Source organism: Leptodactylus fuscus, chromosome 7, assembly GCF_031893055.1.
Source record: "Leptodactylus fuscus isolate aLepFus1 chromosome 7, aLepFus1.hap2, whole genome shotgun sequence".
Taxonomy (NCBI): domain Eukaryota; kingdom Metazoa; phylum Chordata; class Amphibia; order Anura; family Leptodactylidae; genus Leptodactylus; species Leptodactylus fuscus.
In genome coordinates this window covers 23334276-23360617 of record NC_134271.1, presented here as the reverse complement: position 1 = coordinate 23360617, position 26342 = coordinate 23334276, and the positions used below count along the sequence as shown (strand labels likewise).

The 26342-nt window shown below is 43.1% G+C and overlaps 1 protein-coding gene across 2 annotated transcripts in view; it reads left to right on the top strand.

The window, feature by feature from the left end:
• Positions 1-26342, top strand: part of LSP1 (lymphocyte specific protein 1) — a 46222-nt gene that overhangs the window by 9461 nt on the left and 10419 nt on the right. The window contains exons 1-4 of one of the 2 annotated variants that reach the window (XM_075281395.1): positions 15807-16156; positions 19380-19526; positions 22242-22485; positions 24648-24745. In XM_075281395.1, the coding sequence (XP_075137496.1) occupies positions 16098-16156; positions 19380-19526; positions 22242-22485; positions 24648-24745 (548 nt within the window). In that variant the 5' untranslated portion in view covers positions 15807-16097. Of the gene's footprint in view, positions 1-15806; positions 16157-19379; positions 19527-22241; positions 22486-24647; positions 24746-26342 lie in introns of those variants that run through there. The other variant, XM_075281393.1, reaches the window with a different exon arrangement.

Sequence of the window (26342 nt, the reverse complement as noted above, 5' to 3'; positions counted from 1 at the left end):
TAGAGAATGATAGCAGCTGTCTTCACATCTCTGTTTATAATGATGATGTCATAGTGTGATGATGTCATGGAGTCACTACATTAGGTAATTGTTCCATTTTATATTCCCTTCTTGCTTCGGTGAATTGGGGGCTACAACCGGCGCCCATAGGCTACATTCACTCCCAGGCTCATTGACCAATATGGTGACGTGAAGTAGGTCAGATTGGGTCGGCAGATGTGGATATGACATATAGTAATACCTGGATAGGTCTGAGCTGCTCCCAATGAACATTTCAGTCTTAGGCCGGGTTCACACGGAGTATTTTGGCTCGTCATTTGGTACGTAGACGCCGCGGGAGCTTTTGCGGGCCGTATACGCTCCCATTATTTTCAATGGGAGCTGGTACCGTATACGCGGTGCTATTTTGCGGTCGTGATTTTGCGGCGGCCGCAAAATAGCGCCGCGTATTTGGTACCGGCTCCCATTGAAAACAATGGGAGCGTATACGGCCCGCAAAAGCACCAGCGGCGTCTACGCACCAAATCACGAGCTAAAATACTCCGTGTGAACCCGGCCTTAGACCCCATCCAGGTATTACTATTAGACTCTCTTAGGCTATGTTCACATCTGCATCAAGTGCTCCGTTACAGATTCCATATAAATAATGTTGCACTATTTTGCTCAGTAAATGACGGACACCATGTTGAAATCTTCGTACTATTATAGCGAGTGGGGTCTGTTGCTTGCCATTGGTGTCCTGTGATGGATTCGTCAACGCCACTTATTCGGTTTTCCATCCCTATAATGGAACCAAAATAACAACGCCGATGTGAACGTCCCCTTAAAGGTGAAACACAGTTTACAGTGGAAATTCGTGGTGGTGTTTTTTCACCAACCATATTAAAAGTCATGGTCCCAATGTAAAATAGGTAATGGGACCCCTATCTATGTATATGACTCCTCTTATATTGTAGAGAGGCCATCGAGCCCCCTGAGACTTCAACCTCGGTAGTGATCGCTACCTTCACCCCTATAGTTAGGCCCCTGGCCCGTACACCTCTGTGTACCCTAATAGACCCCCATACACTACAGGGCTTGTCTTCATGGCATTGCTTTCTACGAGGGCTCTTCTATATACAGTATGTGTGTATTTAGCACCACTACCTTGTAGCAATGGAGGATGTGGATTTACGTTTCACCACTAACAACGCCTGCGCTGAGTTTTGCAAGATGTCACCTTACTTGTGCGGTTTCCTGTGGCTTCTTCAGTCGCCTCCCGCCATGTCAAAAACACTGATAATCTCTGAATAGACTTCTTATTACACTGGCTTTACTGTGTGAGAGCTGCGCCGCTCTACGGACTATGTCTGCACTACACAATGGACACAAGATAATACATATATACAAGAAACCCACCGCTATAAAGGTGTCTATAGGATATAGATCTTCACGGCTCACAGAAACACAACAATACATTGCAAGGTCTTTCTTATAAGAAGCTTTACGTCTTATAGCTTCACACCAAGAGCCTGTTTTGATCTCCCCAATGTTAAACTTAGTAACGTCTCTCCTAAGGCATGTGCGGAGTTTTTGGAAGGGGCAGTTTAAGGAGATGCTGAGACATTCGGGACATATGCGTCTTGTGGTGACGGACAGTGACACAAGGGCCGCCAGCAGGGGTATCTTGCCAGCTCTGCAGATCTTAGCTCCGAGGCCTTACAAGGAGCGGGCACTGAGGGGGGGGCAGGGAGGAATGGCAGGTGATGTCGCGGAGCAGAGGGATCCTTGAATGTTTGAGGTGACGTGTAAGCCTCTAAAATTTCCTTCCGCGCGCCGTATTTTACTGCAGCAAGAAATCATCCGGATAACGCAAAGAAATGATAAGCATTCGATTGGCACAAGCTCCTCGAGAGACCGCATAATCCGTGCGGAGACAGACAACATAGTGACGTCATCTTAAGGGATCACAATCCAGATGGCCCGCCCGGAGTGAGAGGGGTTAATAGGGCCTGGCCATTCTTTTGCCCCAACAGATGGTAATGTTTAAAAAAGAATAAAGCAGACAGTAATATATCACTTTCTAAGACCAGCTGTCCCCGGCCCGGCTGGGGTGGCGGAGGGGGGATAATTTTTAACTCTCTGGTTCTAGCCATAGTATAGATTTTTCTTATTAAATTTTTTTTTTATATTTTTATTATTTTATGCTATTATTTTTTGCTTTCAATGATCCCGTATTGGTGGAATGGTGAAATAAATAATATAATATCCTTATATAATACAAGGACATGGTGTATATACAGTCCTAGGTCTACTGCTGAACTACAGTCTATGGCACGGTATAAAGGGAACCTAAACTTTATCCTATACGCCTCTGAATGCAAGTGATTGCTTTCCGCTGTCAGCCATTGTGGCGGTGGAATGACAAAGAAAATTGTCACTATTTTATCTGAGAAACTCCGAAAACACAGAGATTTTTTATTTTTGACTGAAAATAAAATATTCATAAAATAAAAATAAATAATAATAAATAAATAATATTCATAAAATATAAATAATATAAATAAATAATAATAAATAATATAAATAAAATAAAAATAATATAAATAAATAATAATAAATAATATAAATAATATAAATAAATAATATTAAATAGTATACATAATATAAATAAATAATAATAAATACATAATATTCATAAAATATAAATAATATAAATAAATAATAAATAATATAAATAATAATAAATAATATAAATAAAATATAAATAAATATATAAATAAAATTATACAAATTATAAACATTATAAATTAGGAAAATTCTAAAAATTCTAAAATATTTGAATAAAATGATAAAAAATCTAAATAAAATGTAAATATTTTAAATGTACTACTACTACTACTACTACTACTACTACTACTAATTATTATTATTATTATTATTATTATCATCATCATAAACTGTTCTAACATGCATACCCAATAAATAATCTTAATCTGGAATCCATAAATTTATAACATTTTTTTTTTTGTAAATAAAACTCAGATTTATTTATATCCAGTGAGATTATTAACAGGTGATATTACGAGCACTGGCCACTGGGTGGAGCACTTTGTCTAGTCTTCTGTACACCGCCCAGGTATCCAGTTATTTGCCACATGACATATAACAGATCCGCTACCGAATATCTTCACATACCAAATAATGGGGGTGAGAAAGTAAACCGTATAGACTGATACTGTAACCAGCACTCCAAGGGTTAATGGCTGCGCCATCCCGGACTGGTAATAGGGAACAGATGTTAATAAGAAGGCCTGTTGGGATAAACACGCTTCAGCTGTAGATGTGTCATTGCACGGATGGGGGGTTATTCTTAATCTGGCCTTAGATCTAATGGTTTTTTGGCATTGGGTCACCAGCAGTTGAATGGCACATATGGAAACCCTTTTTAATGATTCGGGGAATGTATTGGATGGGGTTACACTTTGTATAGGATGTCCAGTAACGTGTCTGAGGTGAAATGGTGTAGGTTTGGGGCCAGCAGAGGTAGCAACGAAGAGCAAATTTCTGCAAGAACTTGTCCTGATACATCGGGCTTGTGGGGCGCTAAAGTGTACCTAGAAGAACTGATAGGTACTCTGCGGACACGCATTCCTATGCCGGCGAGGTATTTGATCGAATACTACTCATTCAACACTATCTACAACCTCTTGGGTTACACAACCATATCCAGAAAAGTCTTTGGACCCATACTATACCTCCCTGGTAGATGCTAGAATGGAGTGGCTACATGTAGGCTCCCTTGGCCTGATGTGGATACAGTAGGTTGAGCGGTTTTGACTCCAGGGTCCACACTAGCCCTACTTCCCCCGTGTCCATGCCAAACCAGATGGGCTAGGGTTGCAGCATATTTAGTTATATACACAAATGGAGGCTGCGTTAGCTATGACTGCAGCTCAAGCAGCGCCACCTACTGGATCCACCACACACCACCGAGAACCTAATTGTAACCCCACCATTGTAGTCTCAACTGCACATCAATAGGGTTCAATTATAGGTTACATACGGTATAGACATATCTGCTGAAGAGTCACCCCACAATATAATAATGTATGGTGATACCCCGGCAGACTCTTTGCAAAGCCATACTTGTGTTCTCTAAATCATCCTTATACAACTAAGTAATGGAGATTGCACCATATACCATATAGCTGCCACATATCTGTGATATACCGTAGGAAACGTCTCGTTGCCCTGTTTCCATTCTTTTATATCCTCAGTGGATCCTTCTGCTTCATCTTAGAGAATGTTACATAGGCGGAGGTTGTCCAACCTGTCACCACTTCTAGATCTCTCCCACTGCTGTGCGGAGACGGGGTCTGGAATTAGGATTTCTGTAAATCTACTGTATTGATAAAAACCTCTAACTCTAAGATCAGAAGAGTCTCTGAAACCGTAAGTCACTCAGCTTTCGTTAAGACTTCACGTTGCGAAAACGCATCTTTTTTTGTTGCTGCATTTTTTTGACCCAAAGGATTGAGCTCGAGAGAGGAGTATAAGTGTTACCTATATATTCCCCATTCCTTTGGTAGCCATTCTTGGCTTTGGCTCAAAATCCGCAACGGACACGTTGCGTTTCCGCAACGTGTAATGTATTTTTTACTTATTCCGTATTGGCATTCGACCATTACAATTCCTTTAAGGGTTATCACTCAGCTTTTCATAGATCCTGCAACATTATTCAGAATTATGTTCTATGAAAGTTTAGATACAGTTTAGGTTTGACGTGTAGATTAGAGATGAGCGAACACTGTTCGGATCAGCCGTTTCGAACAGCACGCTCCCATAAAAATGAATGGAAGCAGCTGGCACGTACACTTTGCCGGCGGCCGGTCGCTTACCCCCCCGCGTGCCAGCTACGTCCATTCATTTCTATGGGAGCGTGCTGTTCGGAACGGCTGATCCAAACAGTGTTCACTCATCTCTAGTGTAGATCATTCCATATCTACAGGAAGCCACGAATGTTCTAGATTGTATGATAGCCACATTTAGGAACGGTTACCCATGTACGAGACCAAGTCAGTTTAAGTAAGAACTCAGAGGAGGAACTTCTATTTCAAGGTCGTTGCTTTACATGTATTTTGGGGGAGGATTCACTAAGACTACAGTAATCTCACATAGGTGCCATTTGTGAGGACGCTAACAACTGTTTGGTGGATGCGCATACTATAGACGCGCAAGAACGTCTTACATCCCATCTGCTGCATGCCCCGAATGACAACCACGACTAAAGACAACAGATGACAACGAAACAAAAAAAAAATAACAGGCGCGTAGATGGATATCATGTATGTCTGGACAACCCCGACTCATATAGCTGGTGCTCCACCTGGGGAATTTCACTGGTTAGATGAGGACATACCGTATTTTTTTTAATCCTGCATTCCAATTCCTCCTAAAGGTTCTCCATGGGGTTAAGGTCAGGGCTCTGGTCATGGTATAGTCAGGGAGGGTCAGCCTCCAGCGGTTAACCCTTTGCAATATACAGTACCAGTGTAGTGGATGGTAGTTGCAGAGGAAAACCTATGTCATAGGTGGAGCAAACCCATTACATGTGGCCTCGTTGTGGCCGAACGCTAACCTAGTGTTAGTTTTAAAGTTGCCGTTACCAGTTTTGATGGGACAAGTACCTATGGACACAGTTTATGAATTGGCAGTGGTGGCCATCCTAATGGAGTGGTTCTTGCATAGATTGTATTTCCTCCCCAATATATGTTTTATACTATATGTGGTTGACAAGTTAGGCAGTGCCTCTGTGAGCCCTACATCATGGTGCTTGGTCTACCCCGGTTGGATGGCTGCACCATTTTCCTTTTCTTCATCCTTCCTGCTGCAGATATCACTGGCTGACTAACACGTAGGACCATGGGAAGAATATGCAAATCTGTCTCCCAAGATGTCAATAGGGAGACAGTGCCTCTGTTATGCTGCCCTCTATAGGAAGCACCCTGAACATCATGCCCAACTTTGCCAGAAGCCTTTACTGCATAATGTGGGATTTTTACCAAGTCAGTCTCTCAGCTATGGATGGCTGTTTGGGTCTGGTTGGACCTCATCAGCGCACCGTAGAGAGAACTGACTTGGTAGAAGTGAGAGACCAGATTATGGGGATAATGTCACTCCTTAAGGAGAGACCACCTATTAGGTGTGTGGAGACTTATACAGCCATGATCCCTTACAGTGGAGTGACTATGGCTGTATACGTCTCCACACACCTAATAGGTGGTCTCTCCTTAAGGAGTGACATTATGCCCGTTAGAAGAGCAGTGACGTCCATTGTCTTGTGGAGACTCCGAGTGACTGAGGGTGACATGAGGGTGACTGAGGGTGACTGAGGGTGACATGACACTACCAAGCAATGCGGGGCACAACCATGCCCAAATAATAGTGATCAGCCCGCAGACCTGAACCGGCTCTTCTTCACAAGGCTATATATAAAATAGTTTATGCCTCACCACAATGGAATGGCTGGAGTCTCCAGCTATAATCTTAGTAAAATATATAGAAAATACTTGGCTTTAAGAATACTTTACTCTGTCAAACACAGCTGACTGACAAATCTAAATCACTTGGTGTAAGCCGCAGCATTTTTCATTGGTATAAACTGCACGTAGCCGCAGACGAGAACCATTTGGCCCACCAAGTCCGTCCATATATTCCCTTTCAAACAAGTCTCAAGAGTCTGAACTATAAGGATTAGTCTTTCATGCCACTTGCCGTTTAGCTGAACTACAGCTCCCACCATGATCCTCCTGTTGTCACCAAAAATATTGCTTGAAATTGTAAACCAAGAGAAACTACACATCCAAAAACATACCAATGTAAAACTTTATAGGGTAGGAGAATTCGTAAAATCACTTTTTGCTAGTAGAGTTCCCAGAAAATAAGATGATCATATAGCATTCTGGTGGTGGGAGCCTGGGTGGTTAGAGAATATGACAGCACCTCCGCAGGAGAAATGAGGCATTGCAATGTGCTCACTAAAATCGGTGCACTGTTATGCATAGATGTCCATTATTGTATCTTCTCTCCACTTTGGTAATTGATGGATATCCTGAATTTTCCCCTCTGTTAATACATCATATCTTGAGCAGAGTGCGAAGCCCCAACAGGAGAAGAAACGCCCCAAAAGCACAGATTTTCATAAAATGGAGCTGCAATGTAGAAAAGAAAAGGCATCTTTGGAAAGTGTAGAAACCATCCTAGTTTGATATCCATTTTCCTGCTGACAGACTCCCTTTAAAGTAACATCTATCTAAGATACCGCAGTGCCTGCCATGACATATAGGTTTATTTTCCAAGGGTACATTTTATTTTTACTGGGGTGCACCAAACCTATTGGAGTACGTATCTCTTTAAAATGAACTTCTTACCATATTGCGGACATTTTTCAGCTTCCTCAGTTACGCTTTGTTGTGCTGTAACCGTTGCCTGGTGTTTCGACATTAGTTAGGGATATAAATATCAGAGGGAAGTTAAACTACACTATCTAGCTGATGCCGTGGAAAAGAGCACTGAAACCCAATGACGGTAGTGTAGAAGAAAAAAAGCCGTCATGGGCCAAGTTCGCACTGCTGAGCAGACTTATCAATTAGAGATGAGCGAACACTGTTCAGATCAGCCGATCCGAACAGCACGCTCCCATAGAAATGAATGGAAGCACCTGTGACGCTGACTTTGCCGGTGGCCGGCCGGCATCACAGGTGCTTCCATTCATTTCTATGGGTGCGTGCTGTTCGGATCGGCTGATCCGAACAGTGTTCACTCATCTCTATTATCAATGTATTGATTGGCAGAAATGACCCCTGGATACTTGTGAACAGATTTCTGTAAGAGAATGTTGCAGAGTTTCAGAGCTGCCCCCGGTTTGGGTAATTTACTAACATTTTCTGACCTGACTTTGTTCTCAGTCCATGATTTAAAGAGGAGCTTTCATGCCCTCGGGCACATGCGGTTTTATATACCACTAGAAAGCTGATGGTGCACTGAATTCAGTGCACTGTTGGTTTTCCCATTATTTTTCCCCCGGGGCTGGAGATATTGGCGCCGCTACCGATCTCTTCCCACTATCAAGAGTGTTCCTGACAGTCTAGCTGGGTTGTGAGGAACATCCCCCTGACAGTAACCATCCATAGACTAGTACTGGGGGGTGTTCTTCACACTTTAGCGTCAGAGCTGGGCAGTAAGGAACGTTCCCTCTGACAGTACAGGGCTATGGACAGTACTGTCAGGAGGGGCGTTCCTCACAGTCCAGCTAGAATGTCAGGAACGCCCTTCTGACAGTGAACAGAGATCAGTAACGGCACTGATATCTCCAACTCCTGATCACATAATGGGAAAGCCAACAGTGCGCTGAATTTAGAGTACGGTTGACTTTCTAGCGGTTTATAAAACCGCATGTGCCTGAGGATGTGATAGGTCTTCTTTAATAACAGATTGTGAGCACTATTAATAAATATGGCACCCAGTGAGTGGGGATATCCCTGCCAATCAGGTGTTTGTAGTTTGTGTTCTCTAGAATCTGAACTTGATCTGGCTGGAGAATCCCTTTAAGGGGATCTGTATTATTAGTTGTGCTTCTGATATCAGTTTGGGAATAGTGTCTGTGAGTCTTATCCTCCTCATACACAGACTTATCGCAGTTGCTTGCTTTTTCTACCTATTCTCATATTTGAGATGCCCCGTCTGTGATCCTGGAAACAAGCCCTGGGTATCCAGTAATTTTTGGAAACAAGCCTTGGGTATCCAGTAAATTTTGGAAACAAGTCGTGGGTATCCAGTAATTTTTGGAAACAAGCCTTGGGTATCCAGTAAATTTTGGAAACAAGTCGTGGGTATCGAGTAATTTTTGGAAACAAGCCGTGGGTATCCAGTAATTTTTGGAAACAAGCCCTGGGTATCCAGTAAATTTTAGAAACAAGCCCTGGGTATCCAGTAATTTTTGGAAACAAGCCCTGGGTTTCCAGTAATTTTCGGAAACAAGCCGTGGGTATCCAGTAAATTTTGGAAACGAGCTGTGGGTATCCAGTAATTTTTGGAAACAAGCCCTGGGTATCCAGTAATTTTAAAGCCTATAAAAACCCTTTACTAAAACTGGTTACAATTTTGGAAACAAAAAGAGTTCTTGGTTCTAAAAACTTGATCAAAAAGTGCTTATTCCTGCTGATTTTGGGCAATTCCAGGGGTAAATGTAGGGACTCTAATTTCAGAACGTACATATATACTGTGACAACTCAAGTGCTATTTTAGCTCACAAGATCGTCGCCATCTTTTCACCAAGATGGTTGGCACATCAGAAACCTCCAATAAATTCTCCCTACGACACAGTGAATTGGGTTCCAACAGACCTCAGCCAGCTTTATTCTTCTGTTTTCACAGCAAAACATCCGGTACATCACAGCACATAATAAATCCTCAGCCGTCTGGCTACTGACTACTCATTCGCTGTCCCTCACTAGGACACCCCCAGCCTGCTTGCCATTATCTTCACCAACTCCCATGGTTTTGGCTCCCACAGACACTGGCACAGCCTGTCTACCCCAAACACGGAGTATTATGAGAGGGTCAACACCTGAATTGTAGCGCCCCTCCCACCTGACTACTCCAAAATTGCAGATCGTATATGGACCCATTCATGTCTATGACTTCATACACACATCCATAGTTTATACAAATCAGTGTCAAGCCATAGAACCATCTACAAATATGAATCAGGTCCTATTCCTGTCCATATTTGCAGCGCATACAAGAGTATACGATCATAGAAGTCTTTTTGCGCATCCATGATTACAGATAACATGAATGTGGGTTTTTTGGAATACGGATCTGCACAGATAGGAAGTTCAATGGTGTACATGGGGGGGGGGGGGAGTGTCGAATGGGGTGGCTAATAAATGGTGATAAAGGGAACGTATCATATGTTATAGATCTGCTTAAAAAGATATTTCGGGCGATAGAACTGCATATGTTAAAAATGTATCTGATTGCCAAAGGTAGACAATCCAGAGAACTGGTGCAGCCTGAGGAAAGTCTTAAAGAGAAAGGAGCAGTATGTTCAGATTATGGAGAAGTTTTGTTTCTTTCTTTCTCTTACTTAGTGCCAGGATATTCTCCAGCAGATCCACTTTAATGTCAGGTCGGTGGCAGAACAAAGAGTATGGGTAGAGGGTGATAGACAGAGATCAGGGTGGACATTGGGCGGTATAACACTATGTAGCACCTTGTGGGTGAAGGTGATATATAACTTTGTATGTAATTATTCCAAACATGAAAGCACTACCAGATATGATCAGATACCTGACCTGAGGGGTGAAACATCTGGTACAGCTCTAGGAAAACACTTTTTCATCCTAATCTCATCTATGCTTCACTCATGATCTTTTGTAACCTTCAGACAGTTCTTTAAAGTTAGTAGTCACCGGGGGAGCATGACAGGGGCAGAGAGGTTCATACAGGGTGGAAAAAATGTGTCTGACTACAATTTGCTAAATAAAAGTTGGGTGTGAGCATTTCCAAATTTCCTCAATATTTCTCTGGTTTCTAGGGATGCCCATACACCATAGATGAAGGTTATTGGAACCCACTGATTTGGGTGAAACTTTGTCATGTATCCGAGGGTCTTCCAACACTCCCCGACAACAGAAGTATGGCATACCGGGAGATAGTGTTAGTGGAATTCCCTTCTCTTCCCCTTTATTCTGAAGGTTCTTTAGAAGATACAGTTCTTGAGGATTGGATGGTCATGTTCATCCTAACCATTCCTGAAGCCAGCATGGAAGAGTTTTCTCTAGGACAGATGAAGACTCTCATTGTTACCTAGCAATGGCTACCACGAGGGCTTGGTTTAGCTGAGGAGCTCAAAAATAGTACAAGAAGTTGTGGCAGTCTGGAATATTGACCAGTTTGAGGACTGGAGATTACATGTAATATGAGTCTTGGACAACCCTTTAAGTCCTGTAAGTTGCAAGGTAGGGTGTCCATTATTTTTACTTACTTTTCTAGCATATTCCACAAATCCAGAGAATTTTGAGATTAAAGAGAACTTTTCCGGTCGACTTGGGACATTAAACCACCCTCAGGTCCTTGTAGAGTTGAGGTTTAGTGACCCAAATAGCCCTGATATAAAGCCATCCATGAACCTCATGGGACTCATCTCTGGTGTTCCCAACGCCTGTGAAGTTCTTCACGGCCAAGGACGTACACCCAGACTCATCTCTGGTGTTCCCAACGCCTGTGAAGTTCTTCACAGCCAAGGACGTACACCCCAGCTTCACTGCGCAAGTGCCGAAGGTACAGGGCATGTGGGACAACCTTTATACTTACCTAGAGATGAGTCCAATGAGCCTCATTGGCTTCATCTCTGGTGCTCCCGATGCCTGCGCAGTTCTTCACTGAAGCCTTAGGACATAAGGGCCTACAGCCGGTTAGTGTCTCAAGTAAACATCTTGAACCCTTTGTCCTGCTCCTCATTGTCCTGCTGAGAGTAGCCACCACTATTAGGATATATTATTGTCATACACTGGTCTGTTTGGTTTACAGCAATGTTTAGGCAGCTGTTGTTATAACATGAGTGCCCGGACCCAGGGATTCCCAACAGGACGTTGCCAAGTGCATTACTCTGCCTCTGCCGGCTACATATGCTTCCTTTTCCGGCTCGCATTCTTTCCATATTACATCCTGGTGTCATCTCTTCTACTGATAAGCGACCCCACAGTCAATACATTATCATGGTCTAATACAAACCCAATTGATCAGACCAAGCCACTTTCTTTCATTGCTTGTGGCCCAGTTGTGAAACTCATGTCCACTGTCAACGCTCCAGGCTATTCTGGAGATTGTAGTTCTCCCTGAGCTGGTGGGTGGAGACTAACTGACATACACTGCTGACAGTAAGCAGAGGAGAATCCGCTCTACGGCTGTCTTTACTTCACTCATGCAGGACATACATTGAGAAGCACTGACCTGTACTGAAGGAACTAAAATGCTTTGGTTGTTCTAGAAAGCTCCTATTCAGAGCATCCTACTCATTCCTCCCCTTCTATAGACTTCTATAGACATGAGTCATCTAAGTCTTATAGGTCCGACCTTCAGTCCAACTTAGGATGGATATAAAAGGGATTTTCAGAGTGATGACAGTCTTAATAAATCCCCCCATAGTCTGTTTTCTCCTAAGACCAGATGAAGAAGAGGCCAGTCCAAACAGTCACTCCCTTTCTGGCTATAGTTTCCTTTGCCAGTACTGTATATATTTATATACTATTCTATGTCCATGCTGTAATACAGAAGATTTGATTCTCCGACATCTATCATCTATCAGAATTTTGCTGTAGCTGTCCAGACAGCTGTCCTGAAGTTTTCTAGACACTTGGATTTGTAAGATGTCTTGCTATGACTTGTGTATGGCTGCATCCTATAATATTCATGTATCACACATACAATAATACAAGTTCATTATGTTTTGCTGTTGATATGAATCATCTCGCCATCCAGATGTGCTTCTAGTGATCTCTACCCTTAGGAAAAACACTTCAAATGTGTCAGGGGTGCAGGTGATGTCACCGAGCAGCATTATGTCTAACACAGTCACTCTCACTACTAAACACTTGATTTCTATCGGGGAAGTCTTTGTACTGCTACACTATGGCACAGATGAAGGTTCTGCCCTGACTTTCGTATCCCAGACCTGGCCATACACATGAGATATTTATCTGCAGATCATTGGCAGATCCAGCTTATCTTTGTACCATCTGCTATTAATCTTATGTGTATGACCACCATAGACATCAGTTGTCACCAAATGTATACAGAACTACCAAAGGCCTATATATATATATATATATATATATATATATATATATACATACAGTATGTATAGTCAGTTTAAGGCAGAAAATAATTATCCTTCATCTAAGGAAAAAATGTCCCCTGAAAGACGCCCATACAAAGAAGAGTAAAGTCAGCCGAACCTGCCAACTACTGCAGAGTGTTTTGTATGCAGGGGCGTAACTACCAAGGGAGCAGACACAGCCGCTGCCATGGGGCCTAACATTTATGGCAGGGAATATGGAGAACGGATTGTACTGAATATTACTGCACTGTGACATGGTAATGCCTGAATGTGACATCATTACAATTACTTTCTTATGCTGTGATGTCACTGTGTACACAGCCATCTGTTTGTGCATGATCTTCGTGCTACGATGGACATTATTCCTGTACTGTGACATCACTGTGTGTATTATCCCTGTACTGTGACATCACTGTGTGTATTATCCTTGTAGTGTGACATCACTGTGTGTATTATCTCTGTACTGTGACATCACTGTGTGTATTATCCTGTACTGTGACATCACTGTGTGTATTATCCCTGTACTGTGACATCACTGTGTGTATTATCCCTGTACTGTGACATCACTGTGTGTATTATCCTGTACTGTGACATCACTGTGTGTATTATCCTGTACTGTGACATCACTGTGTGTATTATCTCTGTACTGTGACATCACTGTGTGTATTATCCTGTACTGTGACATCACTGTGTGTATTATCTCTGTACTGTGACATCACTGTGTGTATTATCCCTGTACTGTGACATCACTGTGTGTATTATCTCTGTACTGTGACATCACTGTGTGTATTATCCTGTACTGTGACATCACTGTGTGTATTATCTCTGTACTGTGACATCACTGTGTGTATTATCCTGTACTGTGACATCACTGTGTGTATCATCTCTGTACTGTGACATCACTGTGTGTATTATCTCTGTACTGTGACATCACTGTGTGTATTATCTCTGTACTGTGACATCACTGTATGAATTATCCCTGTACTGTGACATCACTATGTATATTATTTCTGTACTGTGACATCACTGTGCATACCTCCCAACCGTCCCGATTTCTGCGGGAGATTCACGATTTGGGTGACATGTCCCGCGGTCCCGGTTGGAGGGAGGTATGTCCCGATTTCAACTCAGATCTGCGTCCAGAGGACGCAGATCTGAGTTGAACACATATGCGGCTGAAGCAAGGAGCTGACACAGGTCAGCTCCTCGCTTCGCCGCTGCCGCCGGCTACTGGCTTGTAGACGCGATCATCACATGTGTCAGCTCCTGTGTCAGCTCCTTGCTTCAACCGCATATGTGTCACCAAGAGAGGCACACAGAGAGGGCGAGGGAGCGGAGGAGAAGGCAAGTTTAATGTGGAGGTGGAACGTGAAACTGGGGGCAGATGAAGGAGAGGACGGCATGACACTGGGGGCAGAGATGGAGAGGACGGCATGACACTGGGGGCAGAGATGGAGAGGACGGCATGACACTGAGGGCAGAGATGGAGAGGACGGCATGACACTGGGGGCAGAGATGGAGAGGACGGCATGACACTGGGGGCAGAGATGTGGGGACATGAATCTGAGGGCAGAGATGAGGAGACATGAATCTGGGGGCAGAGATGGGGAGACATGAATCTGGGGGCAGAGATGGAGGGGACATGAAACTGGGAGCAGAGATGGAAGGGGGACATGAATCTGGGGGCAGAGATGGAGAGGACATGAATCTGGGGGAAGAGATGGAGAGGACATGAATCTGGGGGCAGAGATGGAGGGACATGAATCTGGGGGCAGAGATGGAGGGGACATGAAACTGGGGCAGATGAAGGGTGTATATGAAACTGGGGGAGAGATAGAGGGGGAACATATAATTTACGGGTGACTGTAGGAGGATTATACTGTGTGCGGGCACATGAAAAATTAACGAGTGGGCGGGGTCAACACAAAAGTGGGTGGGGCTAAAATGTGCCGTGGCGCGGTACGCACATTTTGTACCTCTTTCAGTTCTTCAAAAGTTGGGAGGTATGACTGTGTGTATTATCCTTGTACAGTGACATCACTGGCGGACACGAACAATGAGATACAACACTAGTGGGAACCTAAAGTTTGGTAGTCATGGCGGTGTGGTGGTCCATTACAAGTTTTGTTATGGGGCCCTATACTTACACCTCTTCTTATTTGTATTGGCGTCTCCTGACGTTCCCACTATCGTATGAGGTCTGAGAAAAGAAGGATCGGACATATTGAATGTCAGCATCCATTTCTTTTGTTCACAGAGAAGATAAACCTCCGCCAGTGGGGTATGGCAGTGTCATACTCTCCTAGGCCCAAGCCGAGTGTGCATGTGTATAGAGAAGTAGACAAGAATGGCCAATGGAGTAGAAATCTAATTTAACCCCCCATTGCCAGTAACATGGTGGGCTCACGTACAATGCCGGCACTTTTACCTGCGGACTGAGTTATTACTTGGTTTGTCAGTACCTTCCGGATTGTGAAGCGCCAGTCTATGTTGGTGCTATAAAAATGATTCCATGTTTTTTATACTATTTTTCATATACCAATTTCTGAGTGAAATGTGTGTGGTCTCTGATTCATTGCAAAGGAGAAAAACAACAAATGTCTTACAAACGACGTAAAAGAGGAAGAACAATAGTATGAATGTGTCAGCGCGGCCATATGTCTAATCTAGTAGGGACTGGAAAAGCGAGAGAAATCGCTGCATAAAAGACATAAAAGAGACAATACCGAGCTGAGAAAATGAGAATCCTTCACAGCCACAGCAATGGCCAAGTATCTAGGAAAATACAGTTGCTGTGATACAGGGACTCCCCCTGAGAGTGTCTGAGGGGGAGATACAGAGACATATTGTCACCCCCTCCTCCCCAAACACTGGGGCAGGGAGGGTCCTGCTTCCTCTTACCTCATATCATCTCCCCCTGACTTCCCAACACAGGAGGAGGGGGAGAAAAAGGGAGAGCAAGCCTGGAAAACAAAAGGAGGGCAGGCAGCTGCTGAAACTTCCTGAGAAAGGGAGACGGGAGCGCAAGGCTCGGGAGAAGAAGAGAAGAAGGGGCTGAGGAACAATGAACCAGGAGAGACTGCTCAACTGAGAGCCACTGATCATAGAGGGGCTGGTAGTGGGAAGGTGAGGAGTGGGAGGGGGTCACGGAGATCTGGATACAAAGGATAAGCAGAGAAAGACAATTAGGAACACATTGGACTAGGCAAGGATGTCCACCTCCCTCCTGAGAAGAGACTCAAGCAAGAAGAATCTACAGAATCTACTCAAGTGAGTACATCTGACCACGGATGTGACTATTCTTATGATACGTCCAACTTTGATCCCTTCGAATGATGATTGTGTCATCTTTGGTAACAATCCAATCTATAATTGTAACATATATGATGCCAATCCTGTCTTCGGTTGTATCATCTACGATACCAATCATCTACAATAATTGTATCATCTTTGGTACCAATCCAACCTATAATGTTATATATAATACCAATGCTATATTCAGTTGTATCATCTACGATACCAATCATCTACAGTATCAATCAATTCTAGAATTGTATCATCTTTGGTACCAATCCAACCTATAATTGTAACATATATGATGCCAATCCTGTCTTCGGTTGTATCATCTACGATACCAGTATCAATCGATTCTATAATTGTATCAACTATGGTACCAATCCAATCTATAATTGTAACATATATAATATCAATGCTGTATTCAGTTGTATCATCTACAATGCCAATTCATTCTACAATTCTATCATCTCACCTATAATTCTATCATAGAAATCCAACTATAATTCTATCCTCTATGGCCCCAATCTAATCTATAATTCCATCGTCATTGGTACCAATCCAACCTATAATTTTATTACTTATCGCACCCTTTGATAATGTATCTGATGTTCCAAACTGTAGCTGTTTTGTTAATACTAATAGTCAGTTGCTTATAGTCTAATGAATCGTGAATCTTGACCCGTTGACCATAATTGCCGAGAGTATTCAGTAGACCATTGTGGATGAGCAAAAATGACTCAGAATTGTAGGGTATCGTTGATGGGTTTAAAGCCATTGGAGGTTATTTTGTGAAGAATATCGTATTGTAGATGGTTAGAGGCTTTAAAGTAAGGTCAAGGCAGGAAAGCTGTAAAATCTGAAGAGGTTTCAGGTAAAGGAGAAGAGGACAATACCCCTCCGAGCAGCCCAGTAATAGTGTGTGGTGTGCTATTGTATGTAATGAAGTGGCTGCAGTTCATTCACAGCAGGGGTAGAATGAATGGGCTGAGAAGGAATTTAGTTCTGAGCTTGGGAAACAACATGTTGTTGGAGATAATGAGGAAATACAAGAGCGTAGGAAGGAAGAATACAAGTGCGAAGACGTGAGGAGGATGTAAAGGAATTCGAGGTGGTGGTCATGTGCCAAGATCTGGACATATAGGCATTGGGTTTATAGATACAGCCGGCTTATAGGGTGGGGCGTATTGTTATGGTTTGGTTGTAGGATGAAGGAAGAACCTATTGAATCATGGTCACGATACAAGCTGTCGATCTGTTCCAGGGATAGATTATAGACCATATGTATTTTATAGGCTGTATCATCACGTGTTCTGGAATCTTTCAGTAACGTCTGGCAACGCGCCTTCGATTTTGCGAGCCATAATTCACGACTGGATTGTTGGATGGAGTGACACTGGAGCGTCTGTTTAGACATCCATAATCTCTTTGTCAGCTCTCTAGGATATCAATGATAAATGTCTTGGAGACTTTTCAGTGATCCGCTCTTCACCGCACACTATGATAAGTGTTAGATGGAGTGCACATGGCGTGATGAAGTCTTCAATCCAATGGGTAGCCATAATTATATGGATGTCATTAGGAGCTGTATGCAAGTATCTTGCCTAGGGGAAAATGCTTCCATCCTCGCAAACCATCCCTGAATTATTTATAAGTGCCTTCGAATCACCATTGCTATGTAGTCCTGATGATGGGACGGGGACATTACAAGCAAGTCAGATGGAACGGATTCTAGGATCACTATAATCCCATTAATCTACATCGGTGCATGGCTGTGTGTAACCAAGCCATGGATGAACGCAATTGATCTAAACTAGACCATAGACATAAAGATTTAGTCATATGGACACACAATGCAATTCCACCCCCCCCCCAGAACGTAGCTGGTGTGGTTATAAGACAAACTTATTACTATGGTTATAATGTTTACCACAAAAATATTACGGCGTGACCCAATGGAGCTGAACTTTACAGATGGCGCATCTCAAGTGAACATGTTTATGTTGGACACAGGTCAATGGGCAATAGCGTAGGATATGGGTGGGGTGTCAGCTTGGGGGTGTCCTCTGGATGATCAGTCTATCTGTTAGGGTTTATGACCTACCCTATTAATCTTTGTTGACACATTTCATTATTTTTGCCTTACAACATAATGACCCGCTTACCCCGCACATACTTATGCCCGTTTCAAGGTGTCCTATACTACAGTGATGTGGTTTCCAATTTTTTTTTTGCCCTTTTGACCCGGGCAGGTCTGCCATGACCCAAAATAAGAACTTATGACCTATCCATAGGAGATAAGGTGATACGTTCCTAATCATTGAATGAAGTGATGGTTAAGTAAGGGACTGACAAAGATGGCCGAGTGCACCATAGAGTTGGAATGGAGCATATATTTGACCACTACTTCATTCTAATGGGGACATGGGACCCCCACTCCATTAATCAGGCACTTGTGACCCATCATATGGATTAGTGATAAGTTGCCATCTTGGGAAAAACCATTCAACTGCTATGTCAGGAGCCTATTCACCTCTTTGACTCCATTGTGGCCCCAATGGAGGATCCTCTTGTCCTTTGGTGGACCAGTCCTACATTTTGTAATATAAAAGCCTATTATTTGGTGACGGCTGCATTGGTTGTCTAGGACAGTGGTGGTAAATAAGAAGATACAGATGGTTTCATGTCAGTCCGTTCCTTTAACCTTTCAATATATTAGCATGAGAAGTCGTGCCAAATGACACGATTCTGCGTCTTACACTCCCAGCTCTGCTACATTGAGTAATAAAGCTATATTCCCCATAGAAACATGTGTCATGCTAGCAGAACCATGATATCATAATGGGGGTGTATTGTAAGCCCCCCCTGATGTTACGGTCAGAGGTCAGCAAGATGCAGAAGCGTGTGAAGACATATGTGTACAATGCCAGAAGTCACACATTCCTGGGAGGGGATAGGGTGTGGCGGGGGCACATCTAAAGTCGCCGCTGTCTAGCTGCCAATCTCAATTCCCGATGTCCACACCTACGGCTGGGATCTTAAGGTCAAAATTAAGGGAGTAGGTCCAGTTTTCTAGTCTGGAAGGAAGAAATGAACAAGTAGTCATCACTGGTTCTCCTAGGAGAGCTTCATGCTATGGTTAGCGAATGAATATTGGCAATTTTTTGGATTATTTATGATTGCGTTCTTAATTTTGTAGACTGACCACCCAATGGAGCGTAGAAGATGAAGAGGAGGCTGCAAGGGAGCGGCGCAGAAGGGAAAGGCAGCAGCAGTACCAGCTGGGCAGTGAGGGGCAGTCTCCAGAGGACGTGAATGAGGAGACCTGCTCGCCATCCGAGGAACAGTGAGTGTACTCCATATTACTCTTCTAGCTTTAGGGTATTTTTTTTACAAAAAATAGGAAATATTGTTATTATCAAGGATCTTATTCTACTATAATTACTGAAGACCGGTTATTCGGTTGGTGTCATCCAGAGAAATCCTAATAAGGCTCCAAGGGACATCATGGTTTCTCCAAATCCTGAAGCCAGGGCTCCACGAGATGTATACATTTTACGCCTGCAAAGTGGATGCAATTCTAGCGAATCCTATCCACACAAAACGCGTGGTGAACACGCTACAATTGGAAATCATAGAATGTCAAGTATACCTACGAAAACGCTGGCGGTTTCCCTATAGATATACTGGAAGCAGACAGACCGCAACCTCTGTGGACTTTCTGTGCAGGAAAAATCCCAGTGGGTTGCTGCCTTGGTTTTTCCCACAGCACAATTTTGCTGCAACCCGCTACTTGGGCCCATTTACTCATTGTGGTGGAGGATATGATGGATATTTCCATCCATAAGGAAAAAGTCTAGGCTTATATAAAGTTGCCGTGACTCAAAACCATTGTCACATACCCTCAGCTGTAAAAAGTCTTAGGCCTGATTCACATCTGTGTTCGGTATTCCGTTCGGGCAGTCCGCATAGGGACCACCCGAACGGAATACCGAACGCATTGGCAAGCGGTGAGCAGTGAAAGCGCACGGATCCCATAGACTATAATGGGGTCCGTGTGTTTTCCGCATGGCCTTTGCATGACCGAAAGTACTTCATGGACTCAGGTGGAGACTGCGTGGAAATCACATGGACCCCATTATAGTCTATGGGGTCCGTGTGCTGTCATTGCTCACCACTTGTCAAAGTGTTTGGTATTCTGTTCGCCATGCGGACTCCGTGAACGGATTACCGAACGCAGATTGTGAACCAGGCCTTAGGTCTATAAGGGTTTTCGGCTTCCATAGGTAAACAATGTTCAGGCATAAAACACATAAAACCAATTTTTTGTACAATTTATTGATTGCCAATGTTCTTAGATAATGTATGTCTCCCAACATTCGGATCGGCTTATACTCGAGTATATACGGTATGTCTCCCCACATGACAGCAGTGTTACTAAGTCCATGTAAAGAGATCAGAATGTGACCTCGGGCTGTGTCTTACGTTCTTTATGTATAGAGTTAGACCATGAATCACACATGTCTCTAGCCTCGGAATAATGACATGTATTCACACAGTGAGTCACGTCGCATTCTTCATCATCCATATAGAAATGTGTCCATAAAGGACCATAAAGGAAATAAAGGACCCTCACATGGAAAAAGAAAAAACCTACAAAGGAATTTGTGAATTGCTTTTGGGGGCTTATTGAGGCGTGTAAGTGTATACAGTATGGAGGATGGATTCTCATTTAAAGGGAACCTGTCAAGAGATTCACGTTTCATGAACTGGCACAGCATCTATATCCTGACAGGTTCCCTTGTTACAAACAGCTAGGCTGTAGCATTACAGAGAAAACATGGATTAGAAAGTAGTCGGGTAGGGTTGGCTCCCGCTGGTTCCGCTAGATTGACAGGTCTCTCCCTCATGTGTATATAGAAAGGGACCCGTCAACCAAGCAGATTTGTGCAAGGCGTAGCTGTGAAGAGCCACCCAAAAACTTTTCAGTCCATTCTCAACTCATTTCAAAGTAAATCATTACTTTTTCGACTTTTACCTCTAGAGCCACCCATTAGAAGGCAACACTCCTATAAGTCAATGTCTAACCCTTTAAGGCCCCATGTTGCCAAAACGCAGCTACTCTTGTTGCAGATTTTGCTGTGTTTTTTGAGCCAAATTTAGGTGTGTTAACAAAAAGAATGAGGAATATATAGGAAACTCTTATACTTTTACCCTCTGGTCAACCTACTCCTGACTTTGGTTCAAAAAAACGCAACAAAATCTGCAACTAAAAAAAGCTGCATTTTGGCAACGTGGGGCCTTAGCCTAAAACAGGTCTTGAAACAGTAGGATGTAAACCAAACCAATCACTTACATCTAAGTTTTGTCCCAAGGACTGTTTTAAAAGGTCAGGCATTGACTCATAGGATTCTTGCCTTCCAACAGGTGGCGCTAGAGACAGAACTCTTTTTTTTTTTTAGAGTGCTAATTTGCATATCTTTTCTCAGAGGAGCATTGCAGGGGTGTCCCCTGTGCTGTCCAAAGACTCTCCAGTGATGCCTCCATCTTCTTCTCCCAACCGCCTCTTCGCCGTGTGATCAGCTGCTTCTTCATCCGTCTGCGCATGTCCGTCGGCCATTTTCCTGTGGCGCCTTACACGAGGATCCGTACGGCCACAGGAAAACGGCCGATGGACATGCATAGTCGGCTCTTCCGGCTGGAAACGCGGCTGAGGACATGGCAAATAGGCAGTCGGGAGAAGAAGATGGAGGTGTCGCTGGAGAGTCTTCGGACAGCACAGGGGACAACCCCTGTCATTCCAATGATAGAATCCCTTTAAGGCTACGGTCACATGTAGTGAGTTACAGAACCAAAGACCTGCAGTAATACAAAGTTGTTAGACTACCTAATATACATTGTGGACCCAGTGAGTTTTTATAGTGGGCTAGAAGTGGAGATCTAGGTCTCATCCAGGCAACGTTCTTCCATCCTTGGGTATATCATAGACACTTCTGATGGGGACAACAGACCACCATCTCTGGTGATATTCCCAACTACATTATTCTATTCTTATCCTTAGTGTGGGACTGAAGCCTGCTGGACGCTGGGAGAATGAGGAAGATGAGGGATTTAGTGACTGGTCACAGAAATTGGAGCAGAGAAAGCTGCAAGGAGCGGCTCAGGCCACAGAAGAAAGAGAAGAATTAACACACATGGAAGAACAGAGCAGAGTGGTAGAAAATACAGAGGAAGACGTTGGAGATCAACAGCCGAAAGCAGAAGAGGAAGAAGATGAAGGAACTTCTCGCTATGAAGCAGCTGAGGTATTTCTTCTAAATACATGCCATGTCTAGTAGAGAATAGCGGAGGGTTAAATTGTATGTACACGATTGACGCCAGTTCTATTAAGCTATCACATCTAAAACTCAAACTGAACAACACAATCTCAACAGCACACTCAAAATTAAGACGCGCTCCAACAATTGTAAGCCTATATAGTGAAGTCTACTTTAGTTGATTTGCCACATATCTGCCTCATTAGCTCCTGGCATATTTCCTTCTGAGGATTTCCTAAAGCAGTCCCATCCTAATTCACACTTACAAGGAGACATCTATCATACAGCAGGCAATCTGAAGCTGAATGTTATAGAATGAACAGAAGATTCTGCACTCAGCACTCACAGAGACAGACAGTGTGTATCAGTAGAGTTTCATAATTCTATAGCTTACAACATATTTGTGAACATCAGGGATGCTCCTTCAAGTGGTGACCTACAGGCATCCCACTAGTATAGTTAAATCTTCTGGGCCAGCAGAATGGTTCCTCATCTACCACGCTTTTAGAGTGGGATCACATGACAGCTTCCAAAAATGTATGGATGTAGCTGTGCTGGAATGCTGCAGGGGAATAAGTAAGGATGGGTGAACATCTCAGGATCAGTTTCTTATCGGGTTTGGGTGACTCGGGTATAAGACTTGGGCGAACAAGTTTGGTGCAAACCACACTTGAAATTAGCCTAAAACATCAAAAAGCTCTCGGGGCCCCTAGGAACCTATCTATAAAACATAGTGTAGAACACTGTCAGGAATCCTAGGAACCTATCTATAATACATAGTGTAGAACACTGTCAGGAATCCTAGGAACCTATCTATAATACATAGTGTATAACACTGTCAAGGCTCCTAGGAACCTATCTATAAAACATAGTGTATGACACTGTCAGGGCTCCTAGGAACCTATCTATAAAACATAGTATATAACAATGTCAGGGCTCCTAGGAACCTATCTATAATACATAGTGTATAACACTGTCAAGGCTCCTAGGAACCTATCTATAAAACATAGTATATAACAATGTCAGGGCTCCTAGGAACCTATCTATAATACATAGTGTAGAACACTGTCAGGGCTCCTAGGAACCTATCTATAATACATAGTGTATAACACTGTCAAGGCTCCTAGGAACCTATCTATAAAACATAGTGTATAACACTGTCAGGGCTCCTAGGAACCTATCTATAATACATAGTGTATAACACTGTCAAGGCTCCTAGGAACCTATCTATAAAACATAGTGTATGACACTGTCAAGGCTCCTAGGAACCTATCTATAAAACATAGTGTATGACACTGTCAGGGCTCCTAGGAACCTATCTATAATACATAGTGTATAACACTGTCAAGGCTCCTAGGAACCTATCTATAAAACATAGTATATAACAATGTCAGGGCTCCTAGGAACCTATCTATAATACATAGTGTATAACACTGTCAGGGCTCCTAGGAACCTATCTATAAAACATAATGTATGACACTGTCAGGGCTACTAGGAACCTATCTATAAAACATAATTTATGACACTGTCAGGGCTACTAGGAACCTATCTATAATACATAGTGTATAACACTGTCAGGGCTACTAGGAACCTATCTATAAAACATAGTGTATAACACTGTCAGGGCTACTAGGAACCTATGTATAAAACATAGTGTAGAACTACCTATCTATCTAATGACTAGCTCTCTATGGCAAAGACAGTCAAAGTTATGTCAAAGTGAAAGTGACATTATTATACTCCAGGGTCTCTTCAAGGTATAATAAGGGAAGGCCCAGGGAAGGGGGAAAAAAAATAAAATATCTTCATACCTATGTTTTCTTGCCTGTTTCGGGTCTTTTTGTGGTTCCTGGGGCTCTCTCTCAACCTCCTCAGTGACATCATTTGCCTGGGGTCACTGCTGAGGCCTGTGCTTGGGGTGGTACGGGGTGGTGTGCACCTTGACATGTATTAGGTGCACCCACATGCTCCGGGGCTATGAAGACTGGTGTGAGTAAACCCAGTCTTCAAGAATCTGCCCTGATATATCCTTCTATATGTGATTGCCTACACTGCACTTTTAATACAGTCTCTATAGTATCAGATATATTTGCAAAATATTTCTGAGATTTGCAAATTTTTTAATTTCGCTGACCTCTTTATTTTTCCAGGTGAATGATGAAGCAGATCCCTGCAATTATGACTATAGCCGCCATGATGATAATACATCCGAGAAACTAATCGTCTCCTCCAACCAGTGGGAAACAAGGTACATGTTCTGCTTATAGGCTGACACACGGTTTCTTAGGAACTCTGCATTGTGCTGTTCCTCTGTTATTCCTCCGGGAAATGTATGAATAAATTGATAGCCCCATTGTCTCCTGGGTTCTTCCTTACACATCCTGACAATGATTTCAGTTTGTAGGAACATGACTTACTTTACAAGAAGAATCTTTAATTCTTAGTTTATTCATGCATTTCCAGGAAGAATAACAGAGGAATGACACTATATGGATTTAGAAGAAACAGTAATGAGTTGTGCACTGGTACTTTATACATGTAGGAGCCGTACCATAAGACTCTAGTTTGCAGATCATGTCTGCAGTCTGTGCAGTAAGGAAAATGGTGTCTAAAAAAGATCTATGGGGTCTTAAAGGGGTTTTCAGGGACTGAAGTTTTTTTACATTTGCCTCTCTATTGCAGTCATGGCACCTGCACATACTCTTCGTATTGTCTGCCAGTGCTGACCATGTCTGTGTGTTTGTTGCACTGTGCATTTGGGGGTGGGGTTGACTCCATTTTGGTTGTGCACGCCACCCATCTAACCAAGGCTGAATTTAATTAAAGCATGATATGGGTAAAGCACATTCCCCTTCGTTCATTTGGAGGCCCAGGCTCAGAGACAGGAGACCATTTGTGGTGTATGCTAAACATAATATGGCTCAAGTACACTCGCCAACACCAAGAGAGCGGTAATGTAGGGTCGCGTCTAACAACGGGCGCCTTGTTGCTGGAGGATGGGCTTATATGATAACCAAAAAATGCATTTTATGTATTTTATTTGCAGTACTCTTATTGGTGCTGTTGCCAATTTTTTGTTTTTGTAGCCTGGGGACAGGTTATGACTATTAGATCATTAGGGGGCTGATAGCCGGGACCCCTACAGTGCCGCACATTGTATAGCGGCTGTGGTAGTCACTTGAATGGGACTGAGCTATGAATGGGCTATGTGATCACTGAGTATAACATCATATGGCCTGTGAAGTGGAGGCAATGGCTTTAAATAGCTGACCCATAGGGATCCATGCTGGTGGACCCTTGTTGATCTAATATCGGTGACTTATCCTATGGTCGGTCATCAGTGTTTTAATCCTGGAAAACTCCTTTAGGCTGAGGCCCCACATTGCTGAAACGCAGCTTTTTTTTGTTGCAGATTTTGCTGCAGTTTTGAGCCAAAGCTAAGAATGGCTACAAAAGTAATGGGAATTATATAGGACGTACTTATACTTCTACCTTATGCTCATTCCACTCCTGGTTTTGGCTTGCAAAATCTGCAACAAAAAAAAGCTGAGTTTCCGCAACGTGGGGGCTTAATCTCGCGTGTTATAAACGCATGGTTTGGCCGCAGTGTTTTACAGTCTCTGCAACGGGGATACTTGTGAATCTCATCTACGTGTTGCTGAAAAATACACGTAACATAAACGCTGCTATTTCCAAAACCGTTTCGTTTTTGGAAATCGCAACATGTCAATTATACCGATGGAAACGCTGGCACTTTCCTTACAAGTACAAGTGAAGCAGAAAGTCCGGAGAGGAAAACTCTGTGGACCCTTTATGAAAAGCGCTGCGGGATAAACCGTGATGCG